The 24,493-nt window shown below is 33.6% G+C and overlaps 1 protein-coding gene and 1 long non-coding RNA gene across 2 annotated transcripts in view; one reads left to right on the plus strand and one right to left on the minus strand.

Annotated features, from left to right (window-relative positions):
* LOC142982519 (metabotropic glycine receptor) overlaps window positions 1-24,493 on the minus strand; it is a 153,738-nt gene that overhangs the window by 12,464 nt on the left and 116,781 nt on the right. Inside the window, exons 6-9 of the mRNA XM_076129058.1 lie at window positions 23,033-23,233; window positions 15,972-16,150; window positions 12,706-12,920; window positions 10,885-11,023 (exon numbers count right to left, since the gene is read on the minus strand). Of these exons, the coding sequence (XP_075985173.1) occupies window positions 10,885-11,023; window positions 12,706-12,920; window positions 15,972-16,150; window positions 23,033-23,233 (734 nt within the window). The remainder of the gene's footprint in view (window positions 1-10,884; window positions 11,024-12,705; window positions 12,921-15,971; window positions 16,151-23,032; window positions 23,234-24,493) is intronic.
* Window positions 19,762-22,989, plus strand: LOC142977497 (uncharacterized). Its single transcript, XR_012959705.1, has 5 exons — window positions 19,762-19,870; window positions 21,637-21,858; window positions 21,957-22,146; window positions 22,340-22,417; window positions 22,775-22,989. It is a non-coding gene; the product is annotated as an uncharacterized LOC142977497 (long non-coding RNA).

A 24,493-nucleotide genomic window follows, 5' to 3' on the forward strand; every position in this document is an offset into this window, starting at 1 on the left:
GCGTTTTAAGTGATCGGCCAGTTTGTAATGCGAGTACTAATGGTGTATAATCGGAATCAATACTTGTCTCTTTCGCTATGATATTTGGGTTGACATCAATGGTATGTATTTGTTGAAGTTGAAAGCTGTAATTCTGGTCCATTTTGTTTGCCTTTGTGTTTTCTACTGGGAACCTGGATAGGTAATCTGCATTTGAGTTTTTAGGCGAAGTTCTGTATTCAATGTTGTAGTCAAATCCAGATAAGAAATGAGCGTAGTGGAATAATCGCATTGTACTCATTGCTGGTAACGTTTGATGTGGGTGGAAAATTATTGTCAGTGGTTTATGGTCTGTCACTAGGATAAATTTTCTACCGTAACAATAATAAAAGAACTTCTTCAATCCCCAGTATATGGCAGTAGCTTCTTTGTCAATTTGGCTGTACTTCTTCTCGCTATCCGATAGTGTTCTGGAAGCGAATGCTATCGGTCTTTCTGATCCATCTGGGAGTCTATGTGACAGTACTGCTCCGATTCCCAGTGGAGATGCGTCTGTTGCAAGAACCAAGGGCCTCTTGGGATCAAAATGTATAAGTACTCTTTCGCTTAGAATTTCTTTTTTAATGTGTATAAAGCTCTGTTCGCATTCTGTAGACCATCGAAAACTAGATTCTTTCTTGAGTAAGTTGTTCAGTGGATTCGTGATCGATGATAGGTTGGGTATAAATTTGTTGTAAAAATTTGCCATTCCAAGAAATGTCCTCAATTCTGCGGTGTTGACTGGGCGTTCTGTTTTAATTATTGCGTTAATCTTTTCTCTGTTTTTGTGTAGACCTTCTTTGTCGATAGTGTGTCCCAAATAGTCGATGCTTGTTTTGAAAAAGTGGCACTTATTTTTGTTTACTCGTAGGTTACTTTCTTTTAGTTTGTCTAACACGAGCTTAAGTCTCTGTAGTAATTGTTCTTTGTTGATGCCTTGAATGATGATGTCATCAAAGAAACATTTTACACCTTCGAGATCTTGAAGGAGTTTATCCATAAATTTCTGCCAAAGGCTCGGCGCGACCTTAACGCCGAACATTAGGCGGTTCACCTTAAAAGTGCCTCGATGCGTACTTAGTGTTTGTAGCATTGCGCTTTCTTCATCCATTGTCATGTTGAGATATGCCTGGGTGATGTCGAGTGTACAGAATAGTTTACCTCCGTTCATCTCTGCAAATATATCTTCTATCATAGGTATTGGATATTGTTCATCTTGTATGACTTTATTTAGTGTAACTTTATAATCAGCGCACAATCGGATACTCCCATTCGGTTTGACAACTGGTACCACTGGAGTACCCCAATCAGAGTGGTCGACTTTCGTGATGACACCCTGTTTGCATAGTCGCTCGATCTCTTCATCCACTTTGGTTTTTAAAGCGTACGGTATTCTACGTGGTTTGATAAAAATTGGTCTTGTGTTTTCTTGTAGATTTAGGTGTCCTCTGTAATTGGGTATTTCGCCTAAGTCGGATCGAAATACTGATGTCTTGTAAAGTTCCAAAAGCTGGTCTAATTCTAGATTTTCTGATTGCTGTAAAGTTTTTATATCTGCTAAATTTAGAGTTTCGAGTTCTTTCATCCAACTCCGGCCAAAAACGGGGTCAACGTTGTTGTTGATGAGGTATAATTTACCGTGGAATTCTTTTCCTTGGCATCTGCATTGAACGTATGCAACACCTGCAGGTTCGATTACTTCGTCGGTATATGTTTTGAGTTTTATATTAGTTTTAAAGATTCTTTTGCCGATTTTCAATTTTCTGTAGTCTCGTAATGACATAGAAGTAAGTGTGGCTCCAGTGTCAAATTCCATTTTCATCTTAGCATGTTCAATGTGTACCGTTATCATGTATTTTTCGGATGTTTCACCAGATATAACATTAATATCATTCCATTCATTATCATCGCTTATCGCTGAGTCGTTTAATTGATTTATATCCGGTGTAGTCTTACTGGGCTTCGCATCTGAGCGCCGTTGTAGACACACACTAGCTAAGTGTCCGACCTTCTTGCATTTATAGCATGTTATGTTTATAGCGCTACATTTCTTGGTTTCGTGATTTAAACCACAGCGGAAACATTTCCCTTTTAAATCTCTTGGTGTGATTCCTCTAAAAGGAGATTTTTTTGAATTATTGTAGGAATCAGTGGAAATTTTATTGATATTGTCACTACTTGGTTGTTCATTCGGAAGCATTGATGTATTTTCTGCTTTACTCATTTCAATAGATGTTGCAATCTGTGTCAGGTGTTTAAATGTACATACTGTTCGGTCTTGTAAAATTTTTGTACGTGCGTCGCTATCTTTCAATCCTCTTATGAGTTGAAGAGATAAAAAGCTTTCTGAAATGTTTTTCTGGCAGTGTTGACATTTAAATTCGCAGTTGGTAGTGAGCTTTTTTAAATCTGCGGCGTATTGCGCTACTGTTTCATCCGATTTTTGAGTTCTCGATATAAATTTATGTTGTAGAACCCATTTGCTAGGTTTTGGGTCTAAGTAGTCGTCAAGTGTTTCAGTAATTTCGTTAAATGTCTTATTCAATGGTTCGTCTGGTGCTATTAAATCACATAATTTTTCATGGAGTTCTGGTGATAATGTAGACAGAAGAATATTTGTCTTCATGTGGGGCTCAGTAATTTCATTAAGTCTAAAGTACACTTCCAGACGTTTTTTAAAGTTATTGAACGTTTCTGATTCATGTAAAGGATTAAATTGTATTTTTGGTATAATCTTATGGTATTGGTATATTCTATGTTGGTCTTCCTGTCGCTGACCTTGAATAATGGTTTTTTTTGTTAAAAGTTTTGATACTAAAATAGTGTGAAGTTCTTCGAATTCGTAGCCGTAATTTTGTTCGTGTAAATACGCTGTTTCATCGTTATCATCTATGGTTTTGTTTTCTATCTTCTCTTGTAACTCTCGCAGTGCTGTTATGGTGTCCTTCAAGGCTGCGGAGCGAGCGGTGATGTCCTCGTCAGACATCGTCGCCCTCTGCTCGATGTAGGTATCGAGTCTGGTGAGCATCCCACGTAGGGTGCTCCGTTTTTTACGTAGCTTTTCCATTTAGGTTCAGTTTTTCCTCGTCGCCAATATTATGTATTAATAAAATACGAGCATTACGTGTTTGATATATTTATTGACAGAGAATTAGTGTTGTTGCGATAGCAATAGTCTATCGATAGTATCGTAATACTATCGTGGCCTTAAAAATCAGTCATACAATCGATAGTGCTATCGAAACTATCGAAACTTGACGATATTATCGATAGTATCGATAGTATCGATTGATAAAATTGGGAAATAGTATTGCTAAAGAGGAATAGTATCGATACTATCGATAGTATCAATACACACACTACTAATACTATCGATAGTATCGATACTATTGATAGTGTTCACTTCGATAGTATCGACAGTATCGATAGTATCGAGAGTATCGATAGTTTTGCCCTATCGATAGTCGTTAAACTTACGATAGTATTGCTTGTTTATAAAGTAAATTGTTTTCAATTTTTTTGCATATATATTTGTAAAAGGCAAATTGAGGCCTTCATACAATTGTTAAGAAATATTGAAGATATTATATACATATATATATATATATATATATATATAGGCAAGAATGGCTCGTTTAAAGTTATAAGATGTTACTTACCTTTAATATTTGATGTATATGAACTATGCATATTCGTATCGTCTTCAGTGAATGTGTATAATATTGTTTCATTGTCGTCCATAGCGTAATTCGTCCGCAAGCTCTGAACTGAACTGAACAATCAACATACCTACATAAATTTATGTCCTGACTAGGTGTTATTTTATCTCCAGACGATAGCATCGAAAATACGTCGATAGTTACTAAAACAAAACTATCGATACTATCGAACCGCGTCGATAGATCATAGATAGTATCGATAGTATCGCGCATTCTAAATGATACTTTCGATAATATCGATAGTATCGCTAGTATGGTATCGCAATAGTATCGATACTATCGATAGTAATCGACAAACTTCAATAGTATCGCCTAATTTATACTATCGATAATATCGATAGTATCGATAGTATTGCAGAATTTCGATATTTTCGATAGGACTATTCGCGCTATCGACTATTTTCCAAGGTCAACTATCGATAGCGAAACTATCGCTATTGCAACAACACTACAGAGAATGCCAAATCGTTATATGATTAATATATGGCATCTACCATAGAGTAGAAGGAGTTTAGGTGGAGTTTAGGTTCACCACAACGTGTATTATAATTTTTCATTAACCCAGTCAACTACCCAATTGTCCGGATCGCAACAAGTGGCATTATCTGGTATCTGCTCATTCTTATGGGAAAAGGTGGATTTTATATATAGAAATTATTTTCACTTGCAAGTGTTGTGTCAGAATCAAAGTGGTGAAACTCTGCATGTCTGAGAGTTCTTTAAAACAATTTTGGTCAGACGAACTTTGTAGTTTTAAGCCCGAGTTCCAGATTAAGGGAAGGGCTACCCTTACTTTGGAAGCGGACCCTTGTCCAGCAGAGGGATGATAATGGGCTAAGTTTATTTAATCGGCATCTGCGTTAATTCCCGTTAATAGTTATATTTCTGTTGACTAAATATTAATTAACCTTACTCGCGCGATTTTCTACTTTTATCGAGCCAGCTATGTTTCGTGGATAATTTGTCAGCATCTCAGTACGAAAGCAATACAACGACCCAGTAGTAAAGATTACACTCAATATAGTAAAAAGAATTTACAATTTTGTCCAGATCCCCTATTAATCACGGGAGCTGTCGCACGGCGCGTCACACTCCGTGCTTCTCCAAACTTTTTCCAAATTGTGGCGGGGTAACCACCGTGGCGGAAAAAGGTTTAGGGGCGGAATATTTTGGCCATTACCACTCCAACTCACTAACTAGATGAGTTTTGTACTTGTCGATAAAGTTTAGAGACCTGGAGAATTTTGACATTTACGAATCTTGAGTATTATTCCATATTAATTTTGTTAAAAATAGAAACACACTTCAACTGTTCATTCGTTTCGAAAGAAGACCTTTGCTGGGCAATAGTGTTGGGTTAAATTACGGTTTTCTAAATATTAAATTAATTTAAAAAACACTGCAAAATGTTAGTTTTTGTTTAGTTCAATTTTAAGTTCAGAGTAAAAACTTTTATGTCCTCTCAAAATTTTAAACAATTTTTCTATCATTATTAAAAAAATAGTAATATCATACCTTTTGGTGGGCCCTGGTAATAATCTCTCTATACATAAACATACATAGTGTCTTTTAGCACTGCTCATAACACAACATTAACAGTTATCACCAAGAAAACGTTTCAATTTCAAGTATACCAAGAACACAATCCCAACGACAAACTAAAGTTCAACAGCCTGTGAATGAAATAATACTTCGTATCGTAGTGACATCCGCCCGAACTAGTTGCACTACACCGTGGCATTTCAACAACTCTGACATGTTACCAACTATGCACTCCGAGTTCAAGTGTAAAGTGTAGTGTTATCATTGTTTCGGTTATTTCCTGTGCTCTCAAAGTTTTGAAAGTGCTTGGTTTATGGTGATGGGAAATGATGGTTTATTTCGAAACGCATTTTGGTTAAAGATAACTTCTGTAGCTTGAATCTCTACGACTACCGACAACCGGCTGGCTTTTGAGAAATTTTACACAAGAATCTGTTTAGCGCTTCTACCGGGCTCCGTAAGAACTATTTGGCAATACATTTTTAATGACTAACTCTTTAATTTGACAGTACAGACTGTTGAATTACGCTACAGATGTTATGATATACAGGAATTATTTATTTACTTTAAATCTACAAATCCTTTCAGTTACTAATGATGAATCCAGTGGCGGATTTGCCCTAAGGCCCAGTAGGCCCAGGCCTAGGGCGGCTAGATATTAAGGGCGGCACTTCGTGACAAACAATCGGGCAACTGCGAGTCGGACATTTTGTTGGAGAAACAAGAGAAAAATTCGATTATTTCGAGTTATAAGCCAGTAAACTGTCCTTCGTGCAGGAATATGACAAAGATTTTCGACGCGTTCGAAAGCGTAAGCTGCTTCCTGGTGAAATAAATACAGGTGAAGAGACGGAACAACAAAGTGGCCGAGAAAATTTTAGAATAAATACCTTTTTGGTAATAATTGACACATAGTCAGAAGAACTAAAAAGGTCCGGGATGCATATAAACTGCTCTATGATAAATTTTACTTTATTATTAACCTGACGAATCTAAGCATCTCGGAAGTCGAAGAGAAGGCCAAAGCATTCCAAATAATTTATCCTACTGACTTAGAAGAAAATTTTACAAAAGAATGTCTTCATTTTCGTTCTCACCGCAGCATAAAAAATGAGGAGCGAAAGAGTGCAGTCAGTTTATTGAAACGGTTACGAACTGAAGGTCTTGAAATCATTTACCCAAACGTGGACATTGCTCTTCGTATGTGTGTGTGTACACCTGCCAGTAACTATACAGGAGAAATATCGTTTTCTTGTTTGCGCAGAGTCAAAAACTATTTACGCACCACAATGACGGAGCAGAGGTTAAACGATCTTGCCCTGCTTAACATAGAAGCTGATTTTTTAACCAAATTAGATTGCGAAGATTTGATAAATAATTTTGCTGCGCTTAAGTGCAGACGAGTTTTGTACCATTACGTAATACAACTAAGTAAACAATTAAGTAATAAATACTATGACCTTTTCAAATGTTTTATTGATGTAAGTATCTAATCACCCCTAAAACCTCGGAAAATACTTATTATAAACTAGCAGCTTATAGTTAACATTAATTAATTTGTTTAAACAATTAAAAGACTGGATATAGTTAGTCAATTCTTTATTGTCAATAAAAAACTATGTATCCAGTCTACATGTATGATGGATTCTGAAAAAGGGGCGGCACAGGGCATGGGGCCTATAGCGGCTAGGACTGCAAATCCGCCACTGGGTGAATCCATTTTTCAACATTAAAAACAGGCCTGTCTTTTACAACTTTCCATTCACGATCGTACACAGAAGGACAATCCAAGACGAAACAATATTGAAGGATAGAAAGAAATAAGTGAAGGTGAGGTTTCCAAAGACGATGTAGGTTAGAGCGAAGTAGAGGAGAACGATTGGGCACCACTACCATTTGGGGGTGAAATAGCAAGGAAGAGATAGATAGAACACCTCTCCAGTTGTACGTGAAAGTTAATATGACATAAATCACAAAACGTATAAGTTTAAGGGTTAGTATGATATATTCCCCCATCGTTTTATTTCCGACGCCTAATATTTTAATGTGAGTTCCTCGTTCTTGTCACACTTGCAGTTTTTATCGAGAAACTTTTTGTGATTGAATCTTATCCCTTTTATGGGAAACGTGACGCGATTTTTTATTGCGTAGGTAAAAAGTTGAATTATACTCTTTTTAAATTATTTTATTAACTTTTTTCTGTTTGTTTGGTTTGGAAACGAGTTGTAAAATTAATAATAAAAATTGCAGAGATGTTGATAGTAGAAAACTAACAGTGTTTTATATGCTTCAAAAAATTGTAAAGTCTGAAAAATATGTGCTTGAATAAACGCAATCGTTTACTTATAATACATTATAGAAAGACATAAGTGACAAGAAAAAAGTGTTAGAAGCTGATGATTTATGTATTAACAATATCATATATAGTGAAACTTAGTCTAATTGTTTACATACATGTTATCGAGAGTTAGCAAAGCCAGTCAAGGTCAAGTTCAAGGTCACTCGGCCGTTTCACGTGAAATATCAAATAAAGTAAGAGCGTTAATCTGACGTCATCCTATTAGCCAAATTGAAAGTGTCCCCGGGCTATTCCCCAAACTTTGGGATCGACGACAAATCCTTATGACGGAAAATTAACAAATTCCCTTCCGTTCTAATGCTGGATATTTTTTGGGTTGACCTTTTTTAATCGAACACAGAAATCTCTTATATTTATTTTATAAACTTTTTTAGGAATTTTCTGTCTAATTGAAAGAACATTGTTACGCTCAATTTGGTGCTGGATTTTTATTAATATTTTATTAGTGAAGAGATTTTTAAAGATTGGACAGTGAGTAGCACAATTATTAAGACCACAGACAAGTGTTGAAATACGAAGCTTCGGGAAACAATACAAGCAATTGGTTAAAGGAAATATTTTTGTACAATTTCAACAGCGATTTTCATATAAACATAGATAAAATCATCCCACAGGATTAGACAGAAACCAAAAATCCAACAGTGATTTTCATTCTTTCCCAAAATAAATATATTCTCTAGTACAATATTCTTGGCATCAAAAATCCACCCAATCCAGGCAGGGACTTAAGCCTCCACAAACCGCCGGGACTGTCCAATTCAACGTAGCTTTTTGACTTAGTCGGCTGAAATGTTTCAAAATTGCTCTTCAAAGAATAATGCAGCGACAAAGAATCAATTCTATAGAGAACTCCATTTCAAGTTTCCCCACTAAATCTTAACGTATTTAGTGCCACATAAATTGGCACCGTTTTAAAATTGGTCTCACCCAGGGACATTAAGATGGTCCATAAATGTTGCCATAAAAATTTGCTTGAAATAAAATCTGCTTTGATATTCAAATTCTTTTTCAAACTCTGTTAGGAAACGAATTTTAGATTTCCTTTTGATTTTGGTGGGAAAATTGGTGTTTTCTTGTTAGGAATGTTCTCCGTTCATGTTACAAATTGGACAAAATTATTTGAATCGGATAATCTTTAATCTTTAATTTTAATGAGAGTATAGAAGGAATACCGATGATATATTTTTCATGAAATTAAACAAGGAAGAATTATTTAATCAAGTCCGATTGCCGCTCTGGTTAAATAGAGTCTGCTTTTGCGAATTAAAAGATCTCGAGTTCGATTCCCGAGCTAGATAAAGTGATTTTATCATTTGTCCATGTAATTTTTTTAACAAATTAATGTTCCACTGCTGGGCAAAGGTATCCTCCCGGAATAAGTGAGGAGCGAGGTAGATTTCATTAAAATTAATTTTACGCAATTTTCATTTCCACTATTCACAGCGTATTATACAAATTAGAAACATAAATTGTAGATGTTTCTGGCAAATAATATTTCCTACAAATTACTAAAATAAATGATAAATTGTTTAACACAATAACCAGGAGTTTTAAGTTAGCCGCAAAGTTCCGGATAACAGATATAATTGAATAAACAAGTTGGTTTCTGAAGTGATAGCGATGTAATTTTGTTGTAATTCAGTTTACAAGCCGGTGGTATAATTTAAAATAAATTGGTTTTAATATAAAGAAAATTATACCAACGGCTGTAATATTTTGGAAATATGACAGTAATAGGGTAAGATAGCATAAGACTGCAATTTGAAAGCAAAACCGTTTTAAGTGATGTACCAAAGGAGCAGCTTATGCTCAGCAGTGAGAAGAATAGAGCTAAATAGATATACAGAATTTGAGAACCGAATAGTCGGCGTCACGCACAGTTTTATAAAATATAAGACGTAACCTATTTATTTTTCAAAACACTAAAAATAATATCATATAAAAACCTTAGACACTAAAATATTGAAAGTTCATATTATACAAAACTTTCAACGTGACTTTATCTTACTAAGTTTTACAGTAGTTACCAATACCTAGAAATCTAATATAAAAAAGATTTGCTTAAACTCCTAAATCGCACAAAATTCATTTCCAAAACAATACAACAACGTAGGAGCAAACCATTCATTTCCCGAGCCTCCATACCTCATGTACTTAGATTTGCATATTGCATAACCGGTTACAGCAACCCGAAATAAATTGCTTGCGGTTGCGGAGCCCACAATAGTTTAATGAGTTTCGCCTTCTGGACCCATGTCTCTAAACTGTGTAGCTTTTATGTTTTATTCGTATGCTGGGCAATATTTTGGATTTAGGAGAGATTGTCAGATTGGAGCATAGAATAGAAAGTTGAATTAGGGTTATGGTTTTGTAGTCATCCATTTCTTGAATTATTAATTGACGTTGCATTTTTTGCACTCTAGAAATTTAAGGTAATTTACTTTTTATGTAAGAGTAAATACGATGAATCCACTAAGTGACAAAAATACTTAATGATTTATTTCATTACTAAATAGATTCAATTCAACGCTTTGTAAAGGCTACCTCTCGGAATGAGGGAGGAGTCTAGCCTATCTATAACATTTTTTTACAAACTTTGGAGATTAGACTAGGTTTGTAACCATGTCATGTATAAAAAAAGCACTAACATTTAAGTTACTTCTCTGTTACAATTACAAATGCAGACTTAAAACAATATTGCAATTTGTTACACCTTCAATAATGGTCAGTAGCATTTTCAAAACCTCTTCAATTAGATGTCCTAACTCCAGATCAGAAACTAGGTCGTAAAGGAGAACTTTTCAATTCATTCTTTCTTTTTGTCAAGTTTCAGGTAAACAAGGCAGTCTTTTTGTTGACATTCTTATTGATCTGTCTAGAAAAAAGATTTGTAGAGTATTATACTCTACAAATCTTTTTTTGAAACTTTGTGTAATTGAGACTAAAGAACAAAGTTTCTCTGACATATTTCTGAATGACCTTTAAATCTTTTGTTGTTCATACAAAGCTTTTGTGGCCCGAGCTGTAGTGAAAAATAGGATTCATGTTTGATTTCCAGTTATACATACCTTACAATAGACTCTAAAAACACAAAATAGTTTCATGTATGAACCAATTTCATACATCAAATTCCTAATTTTTAACAAGTAGTTAAATGTAAAATACACAAGAAGTATTACAGTACAAAGTGTAGGAAATCACGCTTAAGTTGAATGATCTATGAATGTGTGAAAGAGATAGACTTACATAGATATATTGAGGAAGACAGAGAGGAGGAACTCGTTGTAGATCGCCATGGAGATGAAGCGGCTCTCGTTGAACTCTGAGGGCGCTTTCCTCACCATGATGCACAGTCTGATGCCCCACATCAGGAATATTACTTCCACTGTGAAACAAAACGATGATTAATATTTATTTTTAACAAAAATGTTTTAAAAAAGATATATCTAGATAATAATACAGATAAAAAATCTCGTTTTATACAAAAACGATCACTACTCTACCACAATGACCATTATCCAAAACACTAAACCTAGAGAAAATATATAATACACCGGTGGTCCTGTGAGGCGAGATCCATGTTGGGATCGCCAAGTGGCGTTCTTTGGTCTCTGTTTATTCCGATGGAAAAGAGGTGTGATATTATGTACGTATGTATGTACCGGAAACCGAGAGAAAAGAGTTGCTTAATATTTAACGCAAGATTCAACCTACACAGCCTAATAATCTCATCAAATGTAATAAATTTTTCACCTCCCCTACCTAATTACTAATAATCCTTCGTAAACCTTCAAGAATCACTAGAAGCGGGTAAATACTAGGTATTACATCTAACATTATCTTCTATAATACAGATAATAATAGAACTAGCTCTGATTACATTAGCATTTTAGATGGTAACGCGTGAATTACGACTAGATTACAGATTAGATAGAACAATATTGAACTTAGGTGTGTCTTGAAAGTCTAAGTAAGAAGATTATTTAGTTACTGCTTGATTTTGAGTGAGAAGACAGAAAATGCTTGAGTAATCTCTGGCAGAAGTTTATCTTGATTGTTCTAAGCCTAATTATTTCATTGTTGAAATTTCATAGTGTATTGTTCTAAGAGACGAATGTACAGTATGACTAAAGTTTAAGGCGTGTGGAATATATGATAAGTGTTTTTGTGATCCTTAAAGTCAATCTGTGATAATATATCTATCAAGTTTTATATAGTGGAAAAATAAGGACAATATGAAAATTTACTTCAAATATTAGTTCTACTAAATTCGTTATTATTGGAAATGCATTAAGGTGAATTCCAAACATACATTTGGCTGAAATTAAACCGGTTTGGTCTTCATAATTATTATTATGACCACCAATATACATAAGTAAGAAAAAGACTAGATAAAAATAAAATAATACACGAACTTACTAAACAGTCCAAGTAGTAGTACTTATCTCAAGTAAATGTTAATTACAAACCCACAACGGCTACTAGCGTCGCCCAACCGTTGTCCCCGGCGAATAGACAACACATTATATTTGAATAACTTCTACTTACTGCACTTAGTTCAGTTCACTTAATTAGTTACTTAGTATGAGATTTTATGTTTTTTAACTTTAAATAGGTTACCAGTTACTTTGTTATAATGTATTGTTAAGTTTAAAATATACTAAGTTTTATTATATGCAATACAGTTAGTTCTAGTTTAATCCAGAAAAACAGTTTTCTCTTGATCTAACTGATCTTATAAAATAAACATAGATTCATTTTGTAAGATCAATTGGATCATCATTTTGGATCTTATCCATGATCTATTTGTTACAAACTCACAATCGCGCTACAAAAACTACCTAAACCAGAAACTAATTCCCTAGTCCATGGTTTTGTTTACTAACCACCAGAAGTTGATTGTTTTCCAACCACTATATTGTTTTACGTCCTTTATAAATAAATCACGGATCTATGATATGAGATAAACATTTTAAACAGCTAAATGTATATCCTACCTCTGCATAGACCTTCAAATATAACATAATAATATGTAATGTTAAGACAATGAAATAAAAATATACTCACAAGTAGTAAAAGAATGGTCCCACCAATCCGTATTACAAAGGTACGCTTTCAGATCGTCCTTGGTTCTCCCCACGATGACGGCAGGGGGCGCCACCAGAGTCCTTATAGCGAGGAGCACGCAGGCCACGCCAACGATCACTCCGATCCGACGGAGAAGATACATGTCAGATATCTTGACCGCTTTAGCTGACCTCACTTGGAATATTACTGATATCCTGGTGACAAAAGCATAGGATACAATTTTTGTTGAAATCTAAGATTAAATATTTTGTTTTTCGTATGATAGTTGAAATTTTATATAATGGTTGCAAATGGTAAGAAAAAATAGGCAAATACTTGAAAAAATTAAGACAAGGAAGACTTTAGTGATGGTAATAAGTTACGTGGTTCTTGCTATCTGCAGAATATTGTCGGACTATTATTTTTCGTCAAATACATCTTTTGCAATTCCGAGTTATCAATTGTATTTTCTGTGATAATGATTATACTTTAAGGCCTTTTTAAAAACTACTGTATTTTTTTTTTATTTTAGAATATTTCTTTTTTGAATTCACGATATAGCATAATGTTCCTGGTCAGCACCTTAAAGTTTGCTTCATTAAAACCAAGTAAGATAGTATCTAGACAAACTGACTTTTAAGGCACACAATAAAATGTACAAAACCATGAATAAGAATAAACAGTTTTAACTTGAATCAGCTGGAAAGGGTACAGGTTCCCTGTTTATATTTCATTACCAGATTACCATCAGACCCTAAAGGTGTTTGCAGATTCAGCTTGTTTTTAGGCTTTATACCTTTTTCTGCATAATTTAAAAAAAGGAGGGTTTAAAATGTACCATTTTAACTTTCCTGTCATGAATATAGTATTAATTAAATTAAGCAACAGCGTTTTAGAAAACAGGTGCTTGTGACATAGTGATGAACTGATCGGGCATCAACTCACGGCTCTTTTGAAAAATGGGATTCGTCACATAACTAAACCTATAAAGCAGCTCCTTTCAAAAATGATATTTGGGACACCACTACACATGTAAAGCTTCTGTCCGCGACTTCATCCACGAGAGAGAATTTATCCAGGTTATAAATTTTCTGACCTGAATTTTATCAAAATCCGTCTGGTACTTTCGTGAAAGAGTTACAAACATACCAAAGGATTGTAATGTTTGTTAAGTTTTCACTTCCTTTCGCATTTATAAAATTAAAAGCCACTTTATTTTGGAAAACTATCTTCGATCTAAACTGAACAATATTTTTCAACACAAGTGTAGCAGCATTCGCCCTTGTTTCTAGAAATATCCACTCCATTTCAAGGACAAAACACGATCAATTGTGCCAATCTGCAGACGCTCTTACCCCCCCTATATTTATGTAGAACCTCCTAAATTCCGAGGGCAGTTGACGTTTATCTCGACAACAGCAATTTTGCCCTGACGCTATATAATTAAAGGAAACTTGATCCCAATCTAAAAAGTTCCAGCCCAATCATCTACTTGAGATGAGAAGGTGAACTTAGGCTTCTTTTGAACTGAACAATATATTTTTTGACGTTACAATGTCGAGTGGGTTTCGGGAACATAAGTGCTTAGATATTTTGAAGTCTTCGTGAAATGTTTTAATTGTTGTTAATTGAGTAATTTACACGGAATTTCTGGTAATTAGGTAATTATACTCTAAGGAAGTCTTTTGTAAATATTAGATTTTTAGGAATTTTTAGGCTTTTTAAAAAACTAACATTAATTTTTACACTTGTAACATGCTGATTTAGCAAAACTACCGAACAGGTTTAAATGAAATTGAGCTGAGTTATGACCTTAATTCCAAAGAAGAACATATTTTAGGGTTTCATGAAAAAAAACCCAAAACACATTGCATAATAAAAAAAATAGTATCCAAATAAACTTTAAAAAAATACATCCAATATCATTTCCAAAAATTTTCTCCATCACAAACTTTAAATCACATCATAATTAAACACCTATGTCAGTATATTTTACGTTAAATTAAAACTCTCTGATTTCAATTCGAATTTACTAAATTAATAACTTCAGTCGCTTATTCTGATGAAAAACGGAATTGAATTTTGAAATTTCAATCTCAAGTTTCTACGTCAATTTTCTACGTAGGTCTACCCTGTAGGGATTTAAGGATGTGTTTAAAGGCTAACTCAAGGCTTAGGTACGGTTGGGTGAGTTTTTGTATGATACCTGTATTTAATTCTGTGTGTTTAGTTATAATGATGATACTTAAAACTTTGTTTTGGATACGGGTAGGTAAGGTGAAATATTGGAATAATTTTAACTTGTTTCCAAAAAAAAATAGTGAAGCAAAATAAGTATAAAGGGATCGTAGTATGTAATACATGTTTTAAAGTTAACTAGTATAAAGATACTCTCCTGTCAAAGGAGATCGGCAGATTTCGTACAGCTTAAAGTTTGTGTTGTTTCGTAACAGAATTTGTACCACTTATTAAGGGGACTAAGTCACTTATTTTTATTTGGGAGTATTATTTTTAGAAGTCCGGATTAATAAGAAAGTATTTGTTTATTTAAATAATATTTTTTGGTCCATGGCTTATATTTGTTGACAACTAAAGAAAAAGAAAATCTCATGAGACGTCACTTTTCGTCTGACGTCTACGCATCCGCTAATTTGCTGTTGTTTTGGATTGTGGTTTTGACAGCATCTGAGCAATTTAGCGAACTATCGGGGCTTCTAAAAATGGACATAACTTTTACCTCCCAACTTTTAAAAATATAAGAATTTTAAAATAAGCTTGTCTATCATATTAGCTACCAATTAAAATAAAAAGTAAACCTAAACATGACATTTTATAAGCTGTACGAATTCTTCATATAAATCTGCCGTTCGCATTTGATCAAAAGAGTTCCAGAGGTTTAGTACCGAAAAGGTTAAAATGACAGGCGGCAGATAGGAATTAGAATTATTATTTATGTGTATAGCTTGGCGTTTAAAGCTAATAATAGAATTAATATTTAATTTTCTGAGTTGCAAACTAAAATTGTACATGATTTACTTGCGAATTCGTCTACGTAGAATTCGAAAATGGTGCTTGCAGGATTTGTAATCTAAAGTCTCGTTGTTTTCTCTTTTGCATCATTAATTTCCAGCATATAAAAATATTTACAAATGTTTAAATATTATAGAAAAACTTTAATATTATAATGTAGAATAATAAACATACTAAAATGTTGTCATATTAGATGACATTTTTTTTATTAATGAAAATATTCTCTTCATCCTCACCTCCAAGTCTTCAACATCAGTGCTCCATATGTGAGACAGAACCCGACCTCCCTTAACCAGACCCTGGCGGTGCAAGTAAAGACGGTCGGTCTTCCATACATGACCAGTGTGGTGCAGTAGATGAGGAGTGCTCCTAGAACGATGACGCGGAGAAGCGCTGGACTGGCTGCTCGAACCACCTGGGGGAAAAGAGAGATGGTTATTTACTGGTTTCTGTTTGCTATTTGGAGTCTAATTTCGACACATTATGATTGATGTCTTAGATATTATTTTTAGTTAGTTTTGGTTTGATTTAAAGTTGTTGATTGTTGTTTGACTACGTATCTCGCAAATCTTTGTCAAGGCAAGAATCGTGCTGTGCAAGTTTTGACTTCCTTATTTTTTTATAAAAAAAAGTAAGTAAAAAGTATAAAATTTTAAGGATATCTGTTAAATAAGGCTTTGTTGTTTATACTAAGTGCAATTTCTAATGCTTTTGCTTGTAATACATAGTAAATGTGATTAATCTTAATTTAACTAATTGTAAAAAGTCTAATACATAAATACGCAATAGCAACAAACAATCACAGACTGTAAAGAATTTCACCTACTCCAAAAACCGTTCATTGTCCGAATACTGAACATAAACTAAACAATATATCAGACATGATCCCATAGTGGTGTGACCCAAATCTCAAGGGGGGATTACCCAGCGTCCGTAGTTTGAGCGATTATGCGTAATGTGATCTAAAACATAACACCTTTGTTTTGGGGTAACGCCGCTTTTAGTGGGGAAAAGTTAGATCGTTAGTGGGGTAAGTTTTGTGGTATGTTTTTGGTATTTTGGAGGGTGTATGATGTGTTTTGGGAATGGAATATGGTGGTTATTATAGAGAGGGTATGGAAGAAACAGCACTATGTTAACGATATTTTGGTCAGAACTATAACCATTAAGTAGGTGACCTGCATGCTTATTGAGTATCAGTTAACAGCTAGCAAAATATGCAATACAATGCTGCTTTAACGTGAGGAATTAACCGTCATTATTTAGAAACAAAACAATGTGCAGAAAAGTGGCTATCAAATGAATTAGAATCCTGCCAAGTGCATTTTTAACGTGAACTTTCTTCTAATTCAATACCATTTATAATCTAATTACAATTGTTTAATCGTAACATCGTGTATCACACAATTCTAACTGTGTTGTTGTAAAAGTAAGTAAGTATTCGGTATAACTTTATCTTTAAATAAGCAAAACAGGTATTTTCATATATTGTATTTGTAAGATAATTCAATGAACTACCCAAAATTTTAACAAAAAGAACAGATGTTTTCATGCAAATAACATTCGTCTATGTGACACGAAACTTCGTGATTTATACTCGTTACCAAACTTGCTCTTACTTCAAGCAACCAACAAAGTTTCACTTTAAAATGTTCAACATCAAAAACTGCAACCAAAAGTATGCAAGGTCAAAACAGCTGATTCAAATCTTTCCTACTTTTGAAATCTGCATAGGAATTTCGTACAGTCTCGAGCAAAAATATGTGTTTTATAATTTTCTTGGATTCTTTTTTTGTTGTAAAACACAGCAAACAAAACTGCAACAATATTGCTGTGTTCAGTTGATTCTGAATTTTAATTATGCCACAATATACAATAGATTGGTGGCAAGTTTAATTTTAAGTTTGGATCTGGCTAGGCATATGAAATGATAGAATGACATGTCCGCAGTGACACACTATAGACATACAACAGGTTAACAAAATATCTTTTTTTTCGTGATTTCAAGGAGAATTTTGAGGAAGGATGTTTTATATGTACAAAAAGGTGTAGCTAACATTAAATATAGCTAACAAACCGGCTCCACTATCAATCGATTTTACACATATTTTTGCTCATGACTGTACCAAGATTTCGCAACCGCAGCAAAATACGACTCGGAAATGTATAAGGAAAGTACTTGGACTATCATAATTTAAGTCTAGCACTGTGTTTTGGCATTAGAATAGAGTTAAGCTCGTAAAAGTCGTTGGGAATTCCAAAATGGGCTCTCAGCTTTGCGACGTTTAAGTCTGAAAGTTGTCTCAATAGTGCACTTGAAGGCATTTGGTTTTTATTATTTTATTTTTTTGGTGTGTGAATTTTAATGCAAATGACTGTTTTTGATGTTAAAATGTTAAGTCACTCTCTACATTTTTATGTACATATTATTATATGTATATATCGCTCTTTCTGGCTATTTGTCCCATACGGTTCTAGGAGCCTTTTTTACACACTTCCTTTACTTTACTTTATCCTTAACGTCGTCTCCCATAACCTCACATACCATCACGTCTCGCTGCAGCACTTTAAAAGTAAAAATGTGAACTAAAAGCCTCATAAAAGATTAATAATTTCAAGCGTAATAAAATCGAATAAGTTGTACTTATCAGTGACTATTGGTTCCTTATGAATCAAAAGATATGTATAAAAATATTGATACAAGAATCGTTGCTAGGAAAAACAATGAAGACCGAAATAACTCGGCTAAAAGCGTTTATTATTGGATTATATAACAAACCAATATAGTAATTCGGGGTAATTTTAGTAGGTTTCCAAAAATAGAGTTTAGTAATTAACGCAATAGATCGAATGAATGGAAAAGCTATTAATAATAAAACCTACATAGACTTATTATATCACGCATGTTTTACTCCAAAGTGTAGGCAGTGGTGTATGATATACACCCACATTTCGCCATTAATATTATAAGATCCATGTAACATGGAGCCTCTGTTATCAACCACGGGAAATTATTGATAAATATTCTTACAAAAAAAAATGCCTGCCTAAAAATTTTTAAACGCATTTCACCAGAGTAGTGGACTTCTTCGCACGTAACGTACGAAAGAGACCCTTAGCCAACAGTGGGACAATTATAGGTTAGTAAATAAAAAGTACTAGTAGGTAGTTAGTAAGATCGTACCAGGTTGCGTTTTTTGGTCTTTCGTAGACGTTATGTTTTCAAACACTAATAGCATTCGACCTTGGAATTGAAATCTTTTAATAGAATATAACATCACGAGAAAAATCCACCTACCATAGCTTAAAAATAACCATATTTCATCTACCTGAAGTAGTGTAAAAGTAACATACGACCCGAATCGTGCGAAGGTCTCAAAAGTGACACTTAGCGAACATCCCATGAATTACAAATGTATGGAAGATCGCTTTGATAAATCGATTCTCCAATGAATATTGCATTGAACGTGGAGGTGTTTCTACGCTAGTGCGCTTTTATATTCTACTTGCGTGCTTTAAACTCGCCTTAAGCACGTGTGATTCATGTGAGACTAGTTTCAGTCATAGTTATGAGCGCGCAAAATGTTCTGTAAAGTGTAAAGTGTATATTGAAGGTGATTTAGATCATGATCTATTGATGAACTACGATTTATTAGTAGGTAATCTAAATTATGGTCTATCTTTGTATTTTACTTATAATTATGTATTTGTAATTATTGCGTGAATAGTGACAGTCACTCTTTGAACCATAGTTAGAAACTACCTTTTTTATTAAGAGTTTTTTTTTATGATTATTGTGCGATTCGGACAGTTATTAAAATTCTTTAAAAAAACTAAGTTTTTTGTGTTGTCTCACTTTTTCTTCGGTTTCAAACATGATTGTATCAGAGCAAAACTTAATACAAAGATAAAACCACACTGGTGTGGCTACAGTTTCACATAGTTCTGGTTTCAATTTCATGGTATTGATTGAGTTAAATTACGTTTGGCATGGAGTTCGATTGGTTTATAGTGTTTCTCTAACGTGTTACTAATGAGGAAGTGGATTAAGCCTATTTCAGTTTCGGAGTAGATTTGAGTATATTGATTTTTTTTTGTTAACTAGTAAATTGTATTTGTTTTTCTCGTGATAAAGGTAAAATTGATGCTACCAACTGTCTGTTTAATATTTATTTGTAGAGCGATTGCTGAATATAATATGTCCACGATTTGTTTTTGACTTTCATTCTTGTGAAATGTAAAAAAAACGAGTTATTCCGTTCGGATCCCCAATACTGATACCCTAGTATTTTAAAATTATTTTCTATTCCGGTCTGATCCCCGTATATAAACATTATAATAAATTTAAATATTTTATTCCGATCGGATACCCTGACTGTCTATTATCACATTTTTAGGACAGTCAATAACAAAATATGTATACAGATTCTATTAGATTATGTTATAGAATTAATATATATATTTTTATTAATCTCATCTCTATACATTTTGACCCAGAAATCTCCAAATCTTTCTTAGTATTTCAGGAACATGCAGTCTATTTAGATTTATTCATTTCTTTGGCTAGCTCAACAGTTGAATCCTATTTATTTATTTGTTTTATTTTTTTTACCCATTACTGTCCCGCTGCAGGGCAAGGGTCTCCTCCGAAACGAGGGGAGAGGTTAGGTCTTGAGTCCACCACGCTGGCCGAGTACAGGTTAGGGGACGTTGCATGCCCTCAATAAATGTATTAAACAAATTTTAGGCTTGCAAGGTTTCCTCACGATGTTTTCCTTCACCGTAAGAGCAAGTGATAATTATTTCTGGCATCGTTGCGGCAAAGTCTGAAGCTTTTGTAATATATTTACCTGCGAAATAGGCTGTTGGTGTGTGAATGTATTGTCTATTGATTCCAAAGTAACCAATCATTGATGAGTTAAGTTCGTGATGTCGTTCTGATAAATTGGTTATTAATGAGACTGTATTAGTCTTATTTCTACACTGAATATGATTACTGTGATAATTTTATATCAGTATTTAATAATTGGATGTTTGTTATTTGATTTATGTTTACATTTTTTTTATTATATAATTTTTTTCAAATCCTAGTTTTAACAAAAGATCATTGTGCGATAATGTGATTACTGTTATAATATTATATAGGTAGTACTTCTATTTCAAAAGACCAAATAATATAAATCTGCGATGATTGTAGCTCGAATCAGTTTTTATTTCTATAAATAAAAACTGACTCAATACTTTATAAGGCTTTTTACCCATAGATGAAACTAATGTGTATCGATAGGATTATAAACCCTAAGTTATATACTGAAGTCCGTCAACTTTTTGAGATATTTAATGTAATACCTACACTTAAAAATGTATAAAAATACCATATTTTTACCAAAACTTTTTTGTATGAGACTTACAAAAACTCAAAAATGGCACAGGTCACTCTTTTTTTTTAAACTGATTTTGATCAGCGTCTCTTAAAATACCCCAACAGTAATCGACTAACAAACGTTTATATCCAAAAACCTTTGAACTTCTCTTTACAATTTTTTTTTATAAAGTAGTGAATAACATCTGTTTTTTATTGACTGTACTTATCCATTAAATATAGGAAGGGGATCAGACCGGAATGGTAAAGTTGAAAGGGGATCAGACCGGAATTAAAAAATAATATTAATTGGTAGTGGATCGGTTTGGGGGATCAGACCGGAATAACTCAAAAAAACCTACGATTACTTGGAAAACAAACGATACACAGTATGACATAATTTAACATAATAATATCCTACCACATAACATAATTATCACAAAGATGTTTACCAATTTATTATGCCACACAAAGTCACTGGTCCACAAGACAGCGATGACATAAACCTCTACCTCTAACATATATGTGTGTTCCGTCAGACAATCATCTGCACTTCCCGCAGAATATCATTCTTCAGAAACAACATCAATCATGGAAGCCATGCCATAAGCCGAGGTCATCCGTCAATGCCAAAATCATAATAAGTTTTTCCTTTTGACGTGATTCCACCAATGTGTTGTGTAAGTAATTAGTGAGGAAAATGGTAATTAACAGTTTTTGTCTTTACAAGGAAATATTGGATTAAGGAAGTTCAAGAAAAAGTAAGTTAGGGATCATTTTAATTTTTGGTCATTAATGATGTTGAGTAGTTCTAGTGGTAAGTTTTGAAATTACTATTTCTATGAAGTTTGATTCCCAGATCGCGACAAACAACAACGAAGCAAAAGTACATATAAAGATTTAATCAAGTTGGAGAAAACCGAAACAATTATAAGAATCAAATGAAAATAACATAATGCCCTCGTAATTTTAGCCAAATAAAATTGAACGAATACGTGTAAGATTTTAATGCAGTTTGCATGCAAAGACAATACAGATGCGCATTAGTGGTACGGATTGCTAAATATATTGTTATAACAAATAATACACACGCTACCATTAGAATAGACCGATTTTCTATTATTATTTTTATCAGTAGCTTCTTTTTTAACCGAGCTTTCTTCCTTTTCTAACTCGCCCTATCGGCGACAAATTCAATTATTTATTATAACTTACCTATTAATTCATACAATACTGTTTCAGTACAACACTGGCGAGAAAAGTGTGTTGTTCATGGGGTAAAGAAAATTGATGCGAAAATATAAGGAAAATTGATAACGGGTAATTAAACAAAACATATCTGTTACATTTTATTATTTATCACCGTCTTCCGGCTTGAGGAAAACGTTTTATGACGGCCCATAAAGGCTTCTTACGTTTGATTAATATACCTTTTTGCGAAATATAACAATTATTATTATGATAATACATAAGGCTTCTGAATACACGTTTACTTTCTGGTGTATGTCAAACAATTAGAACAATGTGTTAAGGAAAAAAAAGTAATCTTTTTTTGTCATAAAAATGTATTAAGTATGAAACAAAATGTTGTGTTTGATATATTTTGAGCTTATTTTTTTACTTTTAATGGCATAATAACTGTTTAAAAAATACGTTGCTTCAATTCATGTATTTCAGTTACAGGAAATTCTGCACGCACAATGGTTGTTTAAATTTAGACGATATTACGCCAAAACCGAAATAAGTTGAAAACCCTGGAGTCTGGGGTTTGATTCCCATACAAATATTTTTGGCCATGTTTAATTTCATGAACATAATTATATTGTCTGCAACACAAGATCAAAACTTTGTATCCATTTACATTAACAGCAGTAACTTTTATAACAACAAAAGAACACCCAGCCCATCAAATTCATCTAAAACACAAAAACTCACCCTGACATGTCCATATTTGATGGTAAAATACACGATGAACGGCAGACAGGATATCACAAGGCAGGCCAGAGCGAAGATCGTGGTCCTCACCACCCAGTTGAGGGCAGCCACGCACGGAGACCCGTCGAGACAGGCTTCACAACCCTCGGCGCAAGGGAGGCATTCGAAGGCATCAGGGAGGGAGTAGAGACTGCGTTGAAGCTGTTCGGCAAAAGATAATTGGTTATTTAATTTAAAGGTAGTAAAATAGAAAATTTTAAATTTAACTTAGCTACGGGTGTTAATAGTCGAACACTGTCACCTTAAAACTTAAGTCTTAAAACTTTTATTCCTCTTTTTAGGGGAAAAATGTGGAAGAAAGGAGACAATTTTGACTCTAGATCTTGAACTATATCCATGCTAAATTTCGTTATAATCGATTCAACTGTATATGTGTAAAAAGGATTTGGCAGACAATACATAGTCTTTGCTTTAACATAAAAATTATTAGGATCTGGTTTGTAAAACCTTTACAATTTACACCTATAATACTTATTTGAAACATCAGCGTGATATAGAAGCGCATATTACTTTAATCGCATGTTTATTCCAGTCAAAACCTACAAATAAAGGCACTTAACATGTCATAAGGTACAATTTCCGTGTTTCACAAACATTAAGTTGTCATTCGCTAAGTATGTTCTGAGAACTCGTTCTGTAGTGATATTTACCGACTTTAAAAGAAGAGGTAGTTCCATAATCGGGTGCAATAATTATTTATACATGCTTTGAATTACTTTAGATATGGTGGACCGATTTTTATGATTTTTTTTTTTAATTAATTATGGGTTTATTTTTTATGTAGTCTCATCTTAATTTGATCCATATTCCACTAGTAATTTTAAAATTTCCTTCAAAATGCGCAGCTTTGTACGCATTAATATGGTCATATTTGTTACGCGATGTCGATAGAGTAATATTATGCTTTGAATTCAGTTTTCATGTCCATAAAATGTATACTTTCATAGGTGTTTATGTCAACAGGAACTCGAAATGTGTCGTGAAGCATGAAAGCGTTTCATATGAAAATTATGATCCTTCCGAAATGGATAGTGTTAATAAATTGTTTGGTATCGTGACTAGAAACTATGCATCTACGTATTTTAGTTTCTGTCTAGTCTTATTTGATGTTGTGTTAAACAAATGGAATAATGTGCGGCATGTATAGCATGTTATTATAGAAGCGTGTTCAAAATACATTTTAGTAATTTTGGAAATTCACGGTACCGTTTTAGTTCATGACATTTAAATGGTGAAATAGATCAGGAACTCCTTTTAGGAATTTTAGGGCTCATAATTTATTGTGTTATTGTTCAGTGTATTTAGTGTACAGCGATTGATACCAACCAACTATATCTACTTGTAATTTAATTCAACAAATAATAATGTCGCCTTCAATAAAAAAAATTCAATATCAAAATT

The sequence above is a fragment of the Anticarsia gemmatalis genome, chromosome 1 (assembly GCF_050436995.1).
Source record: "Anticarsia gemmatalis isolate Benzon Research Colony breed Stoneville strain chromosome 1, ilAntGemm2 primary, whole genome shotgun sequence".
Taxonomy (NCBI): Eukaryota; Metazoa; Arthropoda; class Insecta; order Lepidoptera; family Erebidae; genus Anticarsia; species Anticarsia gemmatalis.